We start from the raw sequence: 17,500 nt of genomic DNA, 5'->3' as shown, positions 1-17,500 counted from the left end.
AAATGAGATCTGTTCAGCATAATTTATGTTAATGGTTTATTAAAGAAGTCTGGTTTATTGAATTAGGCCTGGGCTCTGTTCAAGGGCAAGTATCGCGAGGGAATAGATAAACCGGATCCTCCCACCTGGAAAACCAGACTCAGGTGTGCCTTGAATAAGAGCAGCGACTTTGAGGAGCTTGTGGGCCGAAGTCAGCTGGACGTATCAGAACCATTTAAAGTTTACCGCGTTATTCCTGAAGGAACCAAAAGAGGTAAATGCACACTCATATTTATAAATCTAAATATACTACATTTAAATATTAAATTTATTTAATATGACATAATGCAAATATTGTATGCATATACACATTTACATTACTAAATAAATTAAAATTAATAATTTAGAAAACATTTTTATGCAATTTATAACTATATAAAAAATTTGAATATATGTTTATAAATGATTTTTTTATCTTAAATTGAATGTTATATTATATATATATTTTATATTAAATAAATATATTATTTAATAAATATACATTTATTTATAGATAGATTCATGTGCTACATATACCTTTTAATATACATTATTATTATTATTAAATATGCATTTATTTATATATTTATTTATTACAAGATAATTTAATCTAAGACTTAATATAGAGAACAAAATTAAATCAATTTAATTTATGAAAATATAAATTAATACACATTTAAATAGCAATTACTTTCCTCTTCATTTCAGCACCAAAATCATATGAGAATGTTTCCTCAAGCTCGGGTCACCATAACTATCCGTTTTATCCTTCATATGAACCTGTGGAGGGTCAGGTAACTCTAACCTAAAAAAGCTTATTGCAGATTACTACTAAACTATAAAGTAACATCTGGTCATGAAAATTAAACCGGTAGAGTAGTGATCTGTCCCTGTGTCTGTCTCTCTGTACAGGTGTGTAACTTCCTGTCTGCTGCTGACAGGAGCTGGAGGGACTTCCTGTGTGATCAGAACTCTCTGTCTGACGTTCACTTCAGCCATAACTCATGCTGGGATGCCGGTATTTACCCTCTTTCTCGCTCTGTATTCATTAAAAACATATATTGAGTCATTTGCAGTAAAGTGTTTGTGTTTGGGGGGGGTGGGGGTGTAGGTTACCAGAGAAGTGGCTCTTTCTACAGCTGTAACACATTTGAGTCGCATCCCTCTCCGTTCACTCTGGACGCCAGCATGAAATCAGCCGAGGCCATGGCACTGTCAGGTACACACACAATAATAAACTCCTTAGCAACACCCTTGCAACCACTTAGAACATTCTTAGCACACAACAATCTCAAAGCATCTTAGCAACTGCTTTGCACCAACCTAGTGAACACCTTGGAACAAACAACCTTGCAACCATCTAACAATGCCTCAGTTACAAACTTCTAAGCAACAGACTAGCAAGTACTACTTAGGGGCCGTTCCCACAGAATGTGCCTTTGCGTCTAAAAACACATAAAACTTGCAACCTTTGCCCCACCGCCGGGTTTTCTGATTGGTCCACTGTTTTGGAACTGATATTGATGAGCGGCACGGAGGATGAAAGTTAAAAACATAGAACATCTTAACTACAGCCTAAAAACAACCATCAAATGCTCCAGTGATCACTTAGAACATCTTATAAACTGTCCAGCAACTACCTACAAATGTCCCAGAAACCACTTAGAACATATTATAAACTGTCCAACAACTACCTAAAAATGTCCCAGTAACCATTTAGAACATATCATAAACTGTTCAGCAACTACCTGCAAATGTCCCAGTAACCACTTAGAACATATTATAAACTGTCCAACAACTACCTGCAAATGTCCCAGAAACCACTTAGAACATATTATAAACTGTCAAACAACTACATACAAATGTCCCAAAAACCACTTAGAACATATTATAAACTGTCCAACAACTACCTACAAATGTCCCAAAAACCACTTAGAACATATTATAAACTGTCCAGCAACTACCTGCAAATGTCCCAAAAACCACTTAGAACATATTATAAACTGTTCAGCAACTACCTACAAATGTCCCAGAAACCACTTAGAACATATTGTAAACTGTCCAGCAACTACCTGCAAATGTCCCAGTAACCACTTAGAACATCGTATAAACTGTCCAGCAACTACATACAAATGTCCCAGAAACCACTTAGAACATATCATAAACTGTTCAGCAACTACCTACAAATGTCCCAAAAACCACTTAGAACATATTATAAACTGTCCAGCAACTACATACAAATGTCCCAGAAACCACTTAGAACATATTATAAACTTTCCAACAACTACCTACAAATGTCCCAAAAACCACTTAGAACATATCAAACTGTCCAGCAACTACATACAAATGTCCCAAAAACCACTTAGAACATATCATAAACTGTCCAGCAACTACCTGCAAATGTCCCAGTAACCACTTAGAACATATTATAAACTTTCCAACAACTACCTACAAATGTCCCAAAAACCACTTAGAACATATCAAACTGTCCAGCAACTACCTGCAAATGTCCCAAAAACCACTTAGAACATATTATAAACTGTTCAGCAACTACCTACAAATGTCCCAAAAACCACTTAGAACATATTATAAAACTGTCCAACAACTACCTACAAAATGTCCCAAAAACCACTTAGAACATATTATAAACTGTCCAACAACTACCTACAAATGTCCCAAAAACCACTTAGAACGTATTATAAACTGTCCAGCAACTACCTGCAAATGTCCCAAAAACCACTTAGAACATATTATAAACTGTTCAGCAACTACCTGCAAATGTCCCAGAAACCACTTAGAACATATCATAAACTGTTCAGCAGCTACCTGCAAATGTCCCAGAAACCACTTAGAACATATTGTAAACTGTCCAGCAACTACCTGCAAATGTCCCAGTAACCACTTAGAACATATCATAAACTGTTCAGCAACTACCTACAAATGTCCCAAAAACCACTTAGAACATATTATAAACTGTCCAGCAACTACATACAAATGTCCCAGAAACCACTTAGAACATATCATAAACTGTCCAGCAACTACCTGCAAATGTCCCAGTAACCACTTAGAACATATCATAAACTGTTCAGCAACTACCTGCAAATGTCCCAAAAACCACTTAGAACATATTATAAACTGTCCAACAACTACCTACAAATGTCCCAAAAACCACTTAGAACGTATTATAAACTGTCCAGCAACTACCTGCAAATGTCCCAAAAACCACTTAGAACATATTATAAACTGTTCAGCAACTACCTGCAAATGTCCCAGAAACCACTTAGAACATATCATAAACTGTTCAGCAGCTACCTGCAAATGTCCCAGAAACCACTTAGAACATATTGTAAACTGTCCAGCAACTACCTGCAAATGTCCCAGTAACCACTTAGAACATATCATAAACTGTTCAGCAACTACCTACAAATGTCCCAAAAACCACTTAGAACATATTATAAACTGTCCAGCAACTACATACAAATGTCCCAGAAACCACTTAGAACATATCATAAACTGTTCAGCAGCTACCTGCAAATGTCCCAGTAACCACTTAGAACATATCATAAACTGTTCAGCAACTACCTACAAATGTCCCAAAAACCACTTAGAACATATTATAAACTGTCCAGCAACTACATACAAATGTCCCAAAAACCACTTAGAACATATTATAAACTGTCCAGCAACTACATACAAATGTCCCAGAAACCACTTAGAACATATTATAAACTGTCCAGCAACTACATACAAATGTCCCAGAAACCACTTAGAACATATTATAAACTGTCCAACAACTACCTACAAATGTCCCAGTAACCACTTAGAACATATTATAAACTGTTCAGCAACTACCTACAAATGTCCCAGTAACCACTTAGAACATATCATAAACTGTTCAGCAACTACCTGCAAATGTCCCAGTAACCACTTAGAACATATTATAAACTGTCCAACAACTACCTACAAATGTCCCAAAAACCACTTAGAACATATTATAAACTGTCCAACAACTACCTACAAATGTCCCAAAAACCACTTAGAACATATTATAAACTGTCCAACAACTACCTGCAAATGTCCCAGAATCCACTTAGAACATCTTATAAACTGTCCAACAACTACCTGCAAATGTCCCAGAAACCACTTAGAACATCTTATAAACCACCTAGCATTAGCCTGGAATCTCATGTGCGTCTCTGACTCTTCCAGACACCCGTCTGCAGGTGACAGTGTTCAGTGGTGAGACTCCGGTCACAGACGTCACTGTCATGAGCTCCGAGGGCTGTCGACTGGCTCCGCATGATGATAACTGGACCTACAGCGGTCCGGGCGGCCCGGAGCTGATTCCTCTCCCTCAGGCGGAGAGAGGAGCGCTGGAGGGGGGCGTCTTGCTCTGGATGACGCCCGATGGACTGTACGCCCGACGCTTCTGTCAGTGCAGGGTCTACTGTGATGGGCTGCATGCTAACCTGAGTGTCAAACTCTGCAAACTAGAGCGAGAGGAGACCAGCAAACTACTGGACACACAGCTCTTCCTGACAGGTTAGAATGGAACAACAACTACTAAACCACATTTTAATATATTTAGTAGTTAAAGGGATGGTTCACTAAGACTGTTGTTGTTAACTCGTAAGACCTTTGTTTATCAATGAAACCCGAGGGTGTATTCACACCAGGGAAGTCCGCTAGTTCACACGTTTTGGTCTGGACCAAATACAGTGTTGAAGAACTTGAGTTAAATTTAATCGAACCAAACAAGACGGGTGTGAATACAACATGAGAGATTTCTGTTCCTCCACTGACAGTCTACAACTATTAACTACAACTAAGGGTTGCCAAGTCCATAGTTTTACAGAATATTTAGGCTACTTTTACACTGTTGCCATGGGTTGTTTTAGTCTGCAGGTAAAAGCAATCTCCAGTCCCAATTTAAGAACCACCCATCGGAATGCTATTAACATGAAGGCATTCCCACGTTGGAGCGGTAAATCATGGAAGAAATACGATTGGGCTAGTTTTGAATTGCAGTTAGGCTGATTTTGTTTTGTGGACCTGGCAGCACTGATTAGCATGTTGATGCTTCAAAAAGTTCATAAAAAGTGACGTGACATACAGCCAAGTATGTACCCGTTATTGCAAAGGGAAGCCCAAGCATGCTTTCTCAAAGTTTGGGAACCAATGAGGTTAATTCTTGTGTTACACACTACATTTGAGCTTCTGTAAGAACCAATGAGGTTTGTTCTCATGTTACGCACCGTGTTTGAGTTTCCATAACAAACAATGAGGATCATTCTCATGTTACACTCCATGTTTGAGCTTTGTTAAGAACCAATGAGGTTTGTTCTCCTGATACACACTACGTCCGAGCTTCTGTAAGAACCAGTTCATTCATTATTGTGTTACGTGGCAGTTTCAGCATCTGCAAGAATTGTTTAGGTTTACTCTTGTGTTATGCAGCACATTTGAGCTTCTGGCTGGAGCTGGACTGGAGGGGGAATCACTAAAAAACAACCTGCAGCAAAATTGTTAAAGTAAAAAAAAAAAAAAAAAAAAAGTGAAAAAAAAGAAAAAAAGTGAAAAAAAAGAAAAGAAAAAAAAGTGAAGTGACATTCAGCCAAGTATGGTGACCCATACTCAGAATTTGTGCTCTGCATTTAACCCATCCGAAAATGCACACACACAGAGCAGTGAACACACACACACACACTGTGAGCACACACCCGGAGCAGTGGGCAGCCATTTATGCTGCGGCGCCCTGGGAGCAGTTGGGGGTTCGGTGCCTTGCTCAAGGGCTCCTAAGTCGTGGTACAAATTCTTCAGTATAACCATAGATTTGACAACACTGGTGGTAATTGCATAAACTGTCAATGGAGGGACAGAAATGTAAGATTGAATTTAAATATCTTCATTAGTGTTCCAATAACGTACGAAAGACTTATGGGTTTGAAACATGATGGCGAGTAAATAACAGAATCTTCGCTTTTGGGTGAACTATCCCTTTAAGTTTAATGCATTCATTCCTGCAGAGCTTCAGGGTTATTTCCTGCATGCTCGTCCTCCTCCGCATTTCCACGTGAAGCTGTTTTTTGAGTGCTGTGACCCCTCTGCAGACAAGAGAACCCTGATGGTCCAGGTAATGAATGACCTTTGACCTCTCCATCCACTCTGATGCAATAGTTTCCTCCACACGACTAAACGTGGCTATACTTCTCTTGTCCTATAGGTGGAGCCACTGTTCGCCCGTCAGCTGTTGCTCCTCCTCCAGCAGGGCGGCATGAACTACTCAAGGAGCTCCCATGAACTTTCCCCTCTGACCTCGGAGCAGGTTTACCCCGCCCACCAAGATTATCCTGTTGTCAGCGGACATGAGGCACACGGCAACTTTGTATAAAAGTGACCCCAAAAGAGTTAAAAGACATTAAGACACCATTTTTTAAAATACAGATGATAATATTAATAACCCCAAATCTACGTATTGGCTGTTTACTGTTGTCAAGCCATGTAGCAACTTAATGCATTAATACAGAATGTGAAAAAAATCAATAAATCGATTCGGAATTTAAATTAAAAAAAGGAAATATGTATTAGATATACTAAAAAATATTTGGATTTTATATTTCTGTGCGTTATATTTTTAGACTTTATTTTCTTTGCTTGCACTGTTTAGATTCAACAGCATCTCAGGGACAACATTGTTTAAAATGAATGTATATGGTTTGAATAAAATATCCGCATAATATTACAGAATATTTTCTGTAAACCTACCATTTAAAAAAAAAAAATACTGTATATAGTTTCACATACAATCTATGCAATGATTATGAACATTTCAGGAACTGCTACTTTACAATCAAACAACTGTATTTCTAACAAAGGCTCATAATTGATTTTATGAATTCTTATTTCTTAATGTGAAGTATTAAAATTACATTAAATATATATTCAATCAACAAAACTTGAGTCGTTGACATCTTTCATTTATTGCATTTATTTGGTTCACTTTCAAACACAGAAATACACAATAAATATGACATTCACTGGACAGTGTTTGCAATAAGAGACACTTTGAAACACTTGTAAACTTAATTTTTTTTTCACTAATGGACCATGAATGTGGTTAGTTAATGCCCACAGATGCTGTCTAGTAGTGAAATGAGTGGACGTTTCCAAAGAGGGGCAACATCAACCTCAAGAACAGACTTTGCACCGTGCATCTGTTCACGCTTAATCACATAATAATCGTGCTACCGCATAACAGGAAGTGACATCAGTCAGTGATTGTATACACAAACCCACAGTGAAGTGGTGAACCTGATTTGCGGGAAACTGATGCGACTAGGTTAATGAAATCAGGCGTGCGATTACCATAGTGTTCACGAGTAATACTGGCATAATTTCAAGTGCTTCCCTTTCAAACGAACAAGAAAAGGTCCCTAAAATATCACAAAACAATCGTCACGTAGGATTTTGACTATATGTCACCTCCAACATACATCTATATAAAAAATACACTCAAATAGAAGAAAAAAAATGAAAAATAAAAAACGGCAAATAAAATGCTTTGGTCAACAAAACCAATTTGTGGACATATTGGCATTGTGGAAATACAAATGTGAAAATAAACCCAACTAAACGCCACGATGTAAACAAAAATAACGATTTGAGAGACAGGCCTCAAAGCGACAGAATTGGCCTCCAAATACATTTTCGGCATTGACCGCTTCCCGAATATCGTACACAGTCCTCGTCATTCACATATACGTATATGTGTTTATATATTGGTTATATTTCAGCAGGAGAACATATTGCATGCTGGGATAGCTGTGGGCGGCATCGCTGCCAAAACTTCTCTCTGTGCTCAGACCAGGAGAAACCACATAAAACCTTGTACATTTCGGGATAAAGCGTCAAGTAGACATCAAGTCATCATGCCGTGAGCGTGGCGTGGGTTCAGTAGCGTGTGGATGTTTGCGTACGGCGCAGGCGCTCATTCGAAGGACCACACCTCCAGGTTTTGGATGGTGAAGTCCTGTTTGGAGGATAGTGGCAGGTTGTTGAAGGTGGAGCATTTGGACGTGGTGCCATGGTAAAGGTCAGCATCCAGCCACAGGCCCAGATGACCCCTGGGAGACGGACAGTTGAGCATTAAACACGCAGCAGCAAAAGATGCATGTATGGCACAGTTACTGATGCAATCTGAATTGCAATCTGTTACTGATTCCAAATTCAGAGATGCAAACAGGTAACAGAGGAAAAGGTGAGAACATTGCATGCTCCACACAGAATTTATTTTTAAAATATTAGCTTTACATGCTTACATGCTTACATGCAGTTACTTTAACCATATATGTTAAAAAAAAAAGTTTTTTTAATATCTTGTTGCAACATTTTACGGAAAATCAAAGATGCAATATATTTGGTCAAAATCCTGTGTTATAAACGATGGAGTGCTATGCAAGTTATTTAAGACAATATTATCTGATTAAACGACAATGCTGTCTTAAAATGCGAAATGTTTTCGCTCTTCACTTCAGTCCTCAAATACATTAAATATTACCCCTTTTTAGACATATTTTTTTAAAGTAAAGAGTAAAGAAAATACTATACAAAACTTGTCACAAACTCATTTACCCTTGTTTGTGAGTTTAATAAAAAGCTAATAATTAATAAAAAAATCATAAAATTGTTAAATTAAAATTAATAATTTTAAAAGTACATCAATCAAAATAAAACGAAATATTTTATTAGTTTACCTGCATGTCATGTGACCGTTAACCAGTGTCAGAGAGCCATGAAAATCCAAATGTTATAACATAATTATTAAATTATTTGTTTTAAAATCCCAGGGGTACTTTAAGCAAATATATCAGTTTGGGAATTTCCTGCATTACATTTAAATAAGAAATGCATTTTAATGTATTTGAAAAACGAAAGCCTTCCAAAGAGACTAACACATGGTTAAAAATAACCAAGTGAGTGATAATGCAAATAAAAATTAACATGTCCATTAGTAGTAGATTCAATAGTTAAAACATTTCTTAAACCTGAAATGATTTTTTTGTAAACCAGTGGTTAATATGCTTCTCTTCATGTTTCTGAACTCACCCTCCTCCTCCGATCTGAAGGGAATCCGTGTTTCCTTTCACAAAGTATGAGTTTTCACCCATCCAGCGGTAAACCTGAAGACATTGAGCGTCATTAATGACAACACACTGATTATCTGAGGCCTCATGCTGTTTGAATACGTAATCTGAACAGAGATTTAAAGTTGAAAACCATTTAAGCTCCTTCCTCATTAAGGGTGATTAAGCGATGCAAATGTACCACACAATGATGTTCTTGAATTAAAACAATTGCGCTATCAAATGTGGCAGATTTTTTTTTTTTAGACCAGTGTGTTGATATTTTTTGCTAGGGACCTTTATATTGATTCAAGATCAAGGCGTTATTTTGTGGTTGCTTAAAGTCTATGTAGGTAAGAAACACACCTTGATCTCTGGGCAGAAGCTGTAGAGGAAGGTTTCTCCTGTCCCATAATAGTGCTCACTCAGTCGGAAAGGGTGAGTGGAAAACGCTCCAAAAATCTGCAGAAGAAAATGATGAGCTTTTCAGCATGGGAACACCAGTTTTATCAGTCGGTCACAGTAGTGCACGCACCTGGTTGTCCATGTCTTTGATGACCATCAGCACAGGGCAGTCCAGATCCATCAGGTTCCTGTACAGGGTTTTCAGGCTGGTTCCGTGTACCACTGTACTGTAGACTAGACGCCACGGATAGCCCTGAACACGGGCCGGCAAACGAGTGGACAACTGCAGAAGAAAGCATCATACAAATCACAATGAACACCACTTATTAGGAATGTAATACACGTATTAACACCGGACATTTTCGGTACAGGTCTTTCGGTTCAATACACGTGTACAGAACAAATCATTCAATTTGTCTCGGTTCTAACATCAAGTGAGAGCCATCATCACTTTACCTTTACTACTAGTTATAGCACAAAATAAACATGAATGAACATCTCACCCATCAAGTAATCACTCAATCAGTGTTTCAACCACAGAAAGATGTAATTTAAAATTTACATCAGGCTTATCTGAAGTATTAGACTATATACTGTTTATATTTTACTTTACCTGTTAGTGATATCTTAATTATTTAATGCATGTTTAAATATTTTTGTAAAAAAAACAAGTTATGACAGCCACTGTGTAAATTATTATATTTCAGCAACAAATATAAATTGTATAATTTAGAAGTGAATTAAAAAACTGCATTAATGCGCAATTTACATACATTTTTAATTTGAGTGTTAATTATTATAGCTAAAAAAATAAATGGTTATTGAATTTAAGTATGGGCTGTGGTTACTGTAATCTTCCAGTAATGTAAAAGTGTTCCCTATAGATGTAGGTTTTTATCCCCAAGAAAAAATTAATTGTAACTGATTTTATCTAAAGAAAAAGCCATTTGTTCAGTAAAACATATCCCTTTAAAGTAGCCGAAAAAGCAGACCTTCTCAATGTGCGTGTCTTCCAGAAGAGCGCTGGGGTCCATCAGCACAGGAAGAAGATCTAGAGGTTCCTCGTCCTCGAAGCTGAAGCTCTGGCGTCTCTTGGCCTCATTAGTCGTGATGATCTGATGACAAAAAAACATACCAAGCTTTCATATTTATCCTATTCTTTTAGGTGTTTCTCACAAGAGTCGCATATTCCTCACCTCCCAGCTGCGAGGAATCGGGTCGCTGAAGAAGTTGTCGATCATGGTGAGCTCGTCTTTCTCCACGACCACGAAGCCCTGCTCTTGAGCATCTTTCCCATAAGTGTCTGGAGACCACTGAATGAAGAACGAGTACAGGTGGTCCACTCTTTGGAGAAACAGCAGGAAGGTCTGGTTAGTGTACATTAAATTGCATATTATATTGTAGGAAGCAGGGATGCTCATTTTTCAACTGGTTAACTGTTAACCGACAGTAAGAACTTTGACCGATTAATAAAATCAGTTAAACGGTTTAATGGTTTTATTTTTTTTAGTAATTTATCAAAATGCTTTAAAACAGCTGCTGCATGGACGGTGGAAACCAAATTCAAATTTTGTACTTAAAATTACATTCAAATAAAAAAAAAGTCATAATATGAGTTGGGGGGAAAAAAGATTTTGGCTTCTCTCCTGAAGCCACAAGAGGGCGCATAGAGCAAAGTATCTCTAATGCACGTTTCTTCAAAGCAATAAAATAACACAACTATCTTTGAAAAAAAGTGCATAATGTGTAAAATAATGTTTATAAATCTTATATAATTGATTACATCGCTTAAACAATTATAAACAAAACTCAGGCATTATATATGCATAGTTTAATACAAAGTACCGAAAACCAATCACAAAGAATACCGTTTACATTTAAAAACGCGAGACGAGAGAATAACGGTGATAGATGTCCCTCTAGAAAATGTAATAACGTAAACAACATGTGTTTGAAAAGTTGAGACATGACGAGACACGAGGTGCAATGTTTTTGCACTCGAATGTGGATTTTTATTTTAAATTCGACGAATATTGAAAAAATTTTGACAGCTCCACTGCATGATTAAAATACAGTCCGCGTATAAAAAATATTTGCGATTTTACATCTAAAAAAACTACTCCTAATCAAAACTGGAAAAGGTTTAATTTTATTTGTGTACATTAACAATAGAAAAAAAATCTTTGTGCTTTTGTAAAATAAAGAAAAACATGAGGCCGCTCTTTTGGTTTCCTTTCGTGCAGCACAAAAATTAACAAAATTTTCTTTAATTTTGTTAATTACGTAAAAATATATATCTTGTATATGCCTATTTATTTATTATATATAGCCTAGCTTTATTATGTTTTTCCTCGCTCGCAGAAGCGCTGCAAGTGTGTGATGTGCTGTGACCAAATAAATCCTCATGTTCTGATGCTTGATGTTTTTGCACATGTTCAATTTTGGTATTTTTAACATGCCACATACAGTTATCCTTTCTAATTATTTAAGTTCTAATGTAAAATAGTGCTGTCAAACAATCAATTGCGATAAAATTTTAAAATAACAAAAACATTTTTACATCAAGTATGTGTATACTGTGTAAATTTATTATGTATATAAAAAATAAAAACACACATATATACACACACACATATATATATATAATGTAAACAAAAACTTTTATTTTGGATGCGATTAATCGCGATTAATCGTATGACAGCACTAATTTAAAATAATCTTGTTGTTTAACGGTTTATAATCTGTTAACAAGCGGTTAGAAGAAATGAACATCCCTAGTAGGAACCCATTCATACCTTTCTTGAGGAACAGCAAACCAATATTCTGGTTGGCGCCCCCTGCCAACGTACGAGTGGGCGGGGCTAGATGTCCGACCAGCGGCGAAGGACTTCCTCATTGGCTTCCCCACCTTAAAGCAGAGGAACATGGGCGGAGCTTTGCTCTTTTCTTCGTTGGACAGCAGCATATCTGTAAATTAGATCAGATACCAGCTCTGAACATCCGACTGTCTCCTGGTTTCATTTGTTGTGATGATCTAAAAAACAAATTGCTAAAAACATCTAAAAACCATTCTGCAATATTTAGGGGATATTTAAGTGCATTAAGTGCACAAGGGACAGAAAGATCATGTTGACTCTGCCGCAGGGCCATATGAGAAATGATGTAAGTGTTCAGCCTCTGTTTGTTTTTCCAATGTCACTCTCAGCTTCTGCTGAGAGGCCTGATAAACCCTCATCTGTTAAACAGAAGAGCTCAAACACGAGAGCTCTGCTCCAAAACCTAGTGCACAGCCTACAAAGAGAGGATTTTAAGAAATAATAGATGTTTTCAACAAATAAGCTGCTCCAAAAGTAGGCAACATTATGCATTGATTTGGCACCTTGTTTGGGCCAAATTGGTAGCGGAGAAGGCAATCCCAGAATGCACTGCAAAAGCTTTAAGCGAGTCTTTAAACCTGTGTGTATGCTACTGTGAAATTACCACATCAAACGTGACGTGTTAACATGGATGTAGCTGAAGCCGCCGGGTTTGCTACAGGGAATTTTTTTTTTTAAGAAGCTTCCCAATGGAAACCTCGACAAGACGCATGCATGTTTCACACAGTGCGTGTGCAGTCCGTGTGCGTTGCGTATGTGGTGCTGAAGCAGCACGGACTCATACTCATGGTGCTTTCACACAGGTCGAGTTTGCAGTCCTCTACTCTGTACGTAAACACACACACACACATATATATATTTCTTCTGGCCAAAATATATTTATATAAATACATGTCACATATATGCTGCAAACAGTGAAGTTATAAGAAAAATATTTTTGAAATTGAAAATATATTTACTTTCAACCTTCACCAACCAAAATATATTTCAAATAATATTTCAGGGAAATAAAATACATTTACAATCTTACAGTACCCTTCATTTAGGCTTGATTCATAACTTATTTTTATTTAAATGTGCTATAGATAACAAAACGTTTTTCTTCCAACAGGAGATAGGTGAATGTATTTTTGACAAAATATATGCTATTAAAAAATATTTAAATTTTTAAAATATATTATTTTTTTAAATGGGCAAAACTGTATGGTAGAAATATGTTTACATATATTTTAAAACATTTTAGCAAATATATATATATTTGTTGGCCCTTTTTTGTATATTTTGAAATATATTTTAAAATATTTTTAAAAATATATATATTTTGCTGTAGAGGTAGCTAAAAGTAAAACAATTACATTTTAAAAAATAAATCTGAAATAGAATAAAATATAAACATTAAATGAAAAGCTTGAAAACCTAAAAAAAAAAAAAAAAAAAAAAAAAAAAATTGGAAATGTTGCTTGACAATCACCAGAATTAAAATAAGCTTAAGTTGAAGTATTAAAATTGCTAAAATTAAAATACATATAAATTAAATCTAAATAAAGAAAAAAGATTAAACCTTATAAAATATAATATTTTTGGATCGGTTATAATGGAAACTTCCTGATGCAAGTTAAAATTACTTTAAATGACTAACTAAAACTTACAACAAATTAAAACCATTTACAAAATGAATAAAAAAAAAAAAAAAAGAAACAAAAACTATTAAAATTCAACTAAAATTACAATAAAAACTAGTGCTGTCAAACCCTTAAACACATCCAAAATAAGTTTTTCTTTACATATGTGTGTACAGTATATTAATTGTATGCATATATAAATACAAACACATGCATGTATATATTTAAGAAAAATAAGTTGTTTATTTATTAAATATATTTATATATAATATAAAATATAAGAATATTTTCAAGATATATACAGAATGTGTGTGCATTTATATATACATAGTAAATATACACAATACACACACATATTAAAACTTATTTTGGATGTGATTAATCGCGATTAATCGTTTGGCAGTACTAATAAAAACAAATATTAATAAATATTATAACTGAATACAAACCATACTAAAGTAAAACTCTCATCTACTTTAGTTGCGATGTCATCTATGTAGACAGCATCGCAGCTCACTAATGTTTGAAAACAGTCCTCTGCTGTGATTGGCCGGTCAGTCCTGTCAATCACACAGACTCACCTTGGATTGGTCTCTGCATTCTTTTTAGCAGCCATGACTTCATCTCGGCCTCATTGGCCCGTCTGCGTAGCTCCGCTTCAGAAAGCGTTGCGTCTGAGTTTGGTCCCTTATTATCTTCAAGATTTGGTCCTGGCGACCCGCTACATTTCCCAGAGTCCTCTATGGTCGCCTTTGCTTTTTGGTCGCTTGTGGTTGCCACAATTGCCGAGACTCCATTCACTAATGTTTCACCTCTAGTTTTGGTTTCTTCATTCACTTCTGTGGTAGCGTCCTTCCCATCATGCATCAGTGCCGTGGGTTGAGAGTGCAGCAGCTCTGCGTTGTCATCTGTGGAACGGTTGTGAAGGCCTTCGTCCTCATCTTCCTCAGCGCGATAAGATGTCACGGCTTTGTCTGTTTTTGTCTTTCTTTGCTCCTGTAGTGGCGCCACCTCCTGGCCGGAGCAGGTGGTGCTAGACTCGCTTTGCAGGAGCTCCAGTTCGGTGAAACCTTCGTCCGATGGCGATTTGTCAGCGATCTGGCACTCTGATATCTCAGAGACGGCCGTTTCGATATCGTCTAAGACGATTGGTTGGTTGGGTGCACCGAGAACTTCGTAACGACTAAAGGGGTTCAGATCTCGTTCGGAGGGAAGCTCCTCCCACTCGCCCGGCCTATATAACGGACAGAGATCCTGGGGTTCATCACTACAGCCGACAACAGCGGCCATCATAATCATCATCATGAGGGTGGAGATGGTGAAATTAAAGAGAAAAACAAACAAAAGATCCAAAATGAACAAACTCAAGACTCAACTGAACGAAACAGAAATATGACAAAATTAAAGGGATAAAAGTGATTTTTGGAGTCAAAGCTGAACCAAAATGAAATGAGTGAAAAAAAATTGAAAAGGTGAAATTTTGATTCATCCCTCAGTTTGTGAGAATAAACAAAAATGTATGGGGAAATGCTTAAAATATGCTACTATCACACTGTTTATAAAATATGAACTTACATATAACATTGCTCATTTTGCCATTAAGCCTTTTCTGTAAATGTGTGGTTAAAGTAAAAATAAATAAATAATTTAGTTTATTAATACATAAGGTAAAGTAGAAAAAAAAAGTTGAAATAAAAAAACGAAAATAAATAAAAAGTGCATTTTATAAAAATAAAATAAATGAAAATTAAACGAAAAATTAAAATAAATAAAATTACATTACGTTCACATAAATAAAAATAAGTTAAATCCAAATAAATTAAATTACATTTAAATAAATTAATATATGTAATAAAATGAACAATAAAATAAAAAATTTATGAAATTACATTTCAATAAATTAATATATATATAATAAAATAAAAAATAAAATAAATAAGTTAGAATAAAATAAATGATATAAAAAATAATGAATTCAGTTATATTTAAATGGATAAAAATAGAGTTAATAAAAATTTTAAAAGTGAGAAAACAAAGTTAAATTATTTAAATATAAATTAAATGAAAATAAATAAGTAAATAAATATTTAATATAAAAAAAAACTGGATTGTTATTGGTCATTCAGCGTATAAAAATATTAAATACTAAATTCATTTAAACCGTGGATCCATAAATATTTACTGAACAAAAACTGAGACCACAGAGCTGTGATACAAACTGAATCATGATAAATTAGACCTGTTAATCTATTCAAATGAAAAGAACAACAAAAAATCTGGGTTCTCATAGATTACAAAATAAAAGTCCTACTGTTACATAATAAAATCTTAATAGTGCTAAAACATATAATCAATTATACAAATATTTTTAAAAACCATAAACAACACAGAGAGGGTTTTCTAAGACAACAACAAAATGTAAGAGATTTTAGGAGTCTGTTTTCTTACGACGGCAGGGCGTCCTTGAGCTTCATCCGGGACACGTCGTCATACAGAGCCACGGACAGCACCTCCTCCATGGGACAGATGAGACCGTACTCCTCACAGCCGTTCTCGATCACCAGCGGGTCAGATTTGTGTGGGTCAAACATGATGTTGTTGGGTGTTATAATCATCACTCCTCCCACAACTCCCTGCAGAGATCCCGGAAACCTCAGTTAAAGCTGAAGTGCATCTTTTCTGCTTTAATTAATTTCACTTTTGGTGTCAAAGGGCCTTTACAATTGGCAAAAATGTAACTTCAGACAAATTAAGTAATGCACTGCTTTCCATAAAAGTAACTATGTAATGCAATTAGTTACTTTTTTATGGAGTAATGCACTAATGTAATGCACTTCTTTTAAAAGTAACTTTCAGCAACACTGTATCCTAGAAAAGGCAAAAGACATGTTATAAATAGCGGTTCACTTCAGTAAATCTCACCCACAATTTAATTAAAACCACATGAACTGACAATTTTTTTTTTATTACAATTTTAGTATTTTTGTTGTTGTTGTTATTATTTTTAAATAATTTAAAGAGCTAGGAATATCAGCTGTATAAAAAAAGTGACTAGGTTTGGTTTTCTATCATTGAAAAACAATTTGCGCAGCAATATTTGCCAATGGAGCCGCATTGAGATCCCCATATCTCATGAACAGTGTTGGGGAGTAACTAGTTACATGTAACGGCGTTACGTAATTTAATTACAAAATTATTGTAACTGTAATTAGTTACAGTTACTACGAAAAAATGAGTAATTAAATTACAGTTACTTATGAAATTTTGAACGATTACAAAGGGGATTACATTTGAATATTTACACGCATCCACATACAGATTTAACTGATTTCTTTCCCAAATTGCACTGACTATTCTGAGACATACCGCCCTAATAATTTCCGGGATGCGGAAATACAGTCTGGTTCGTAAAATCCAGTCATAAAAACAAAATGCCTAACGCGGATGGAATATGCCA

The 17,500-nt window shown here is 35.6% G+C and overlaps 2 protein-coding genes across 5 annotated transcripts in view; one reads left to right on the top strand and one right to left on the bottom strand.

Annotated features, from left to right (window-relative positions):
- Window positions 1–6,549, top strand: part of LOC132107180 (interferon regulatory factor 4-like) — a 7,021-nt gene extending 472 nt beyond the window's left edge. The window contains exons 2-8 of the mRNA XM_059513421.1: window positions 67–253; window positions 727–812; window positions 931–1,036; window positions 1,130–1,237; window positions 4,228–4,560; window positions 6,045–6,151; window positions 6,242–6,549. Of these exons, the coding sequence (XP_059369404.1) occupies window positions 67–253; window positions 727–812; window positions 931–1,036; window positions 1,130–1,237; window positions 4,228–4,560; window positions 6,045–6,151; window positions 6,242–6,409 (1,095 nt within the window). The 3' untranslated portion in view covers window positions 6,410–6,549. The remainder of the gene's footprint in view (window positions 1–66; window positions 254–726; window positions 813–930; window positions 1,037–1,129; window positions 1,238–4,227; window positions 4,561–6,044; window positions 6,152–6,241) is intronic.
- Window positions 6,550–6,979: 430 nt separating this feature from the next.
- Window positions 6,980–17,500, bottom strand: part of LOC132106391 (nuclear receptor coactivator 7) — a 21,168-nt gene continuing 10,647 nt past the window's right edge. For 3 of the 4 annotated variants that reach the window (XM_059512027.1, XM_059512024.1, XM_059512025.1), the window contains exons 8-16: window positions 16,492–16,676; window positions 14,625–15,310; window positions 12,341–12,512; window positions 10,742–10,889; window positions 10,538–10,660; window positions 9,676–9,828; window positions 9,507–9,602; window positions 9,124–9,197; window positions 6,980–8,141 (exon numbers count right to left, since the gene is read on the bottom strand). In XM_059512027.1, the coding sequence (XP_059368010.1) occupies window positions 8,006–8,141; window positions 9,124–9,197; window positions 9,507–9,602; window positions 9,676–9,828; window positions 10,538–10,660; window positions 10,742–10,889; window positions 12,341–12,512; window positions 14,625–15,310; window positions 16,492–16,676 (1,773 nt within the window). In that variant the 3' untranslated portion in view covers window positions 6,980–8,005. The remainder of the gene's footprint in view (window positions 8,142–9,123; window positions 9,198–9,506; window positions 9,603–9,675; window positions 9,829–10,537; window positions 10,661–10,741; window positions 10,890–12,340; window positions 12,513–14,624; window positions 15,311–16,491; window positions 16,677–17,500) is intronic. The other variant, XM_059512028.1, reaches the window with a different exon arrangement.

Source organism: Carassius carassius, chromosome 27 (genome assembly GCF_963082965.1).
Source record: "Carassius carassius chromosome 27, fCarCar2.1, whole genome shotgun sequence".
NCBI classification, from domain to species: Eukaryota; Metazoa; Chordata; class Actinopteri; order Cypriniformes; family Cyprinidae; genus Carassius; species Carassius carassius.
This window is presented reverse-complemented; position numbering and strand designations above follow the sequence as displayed.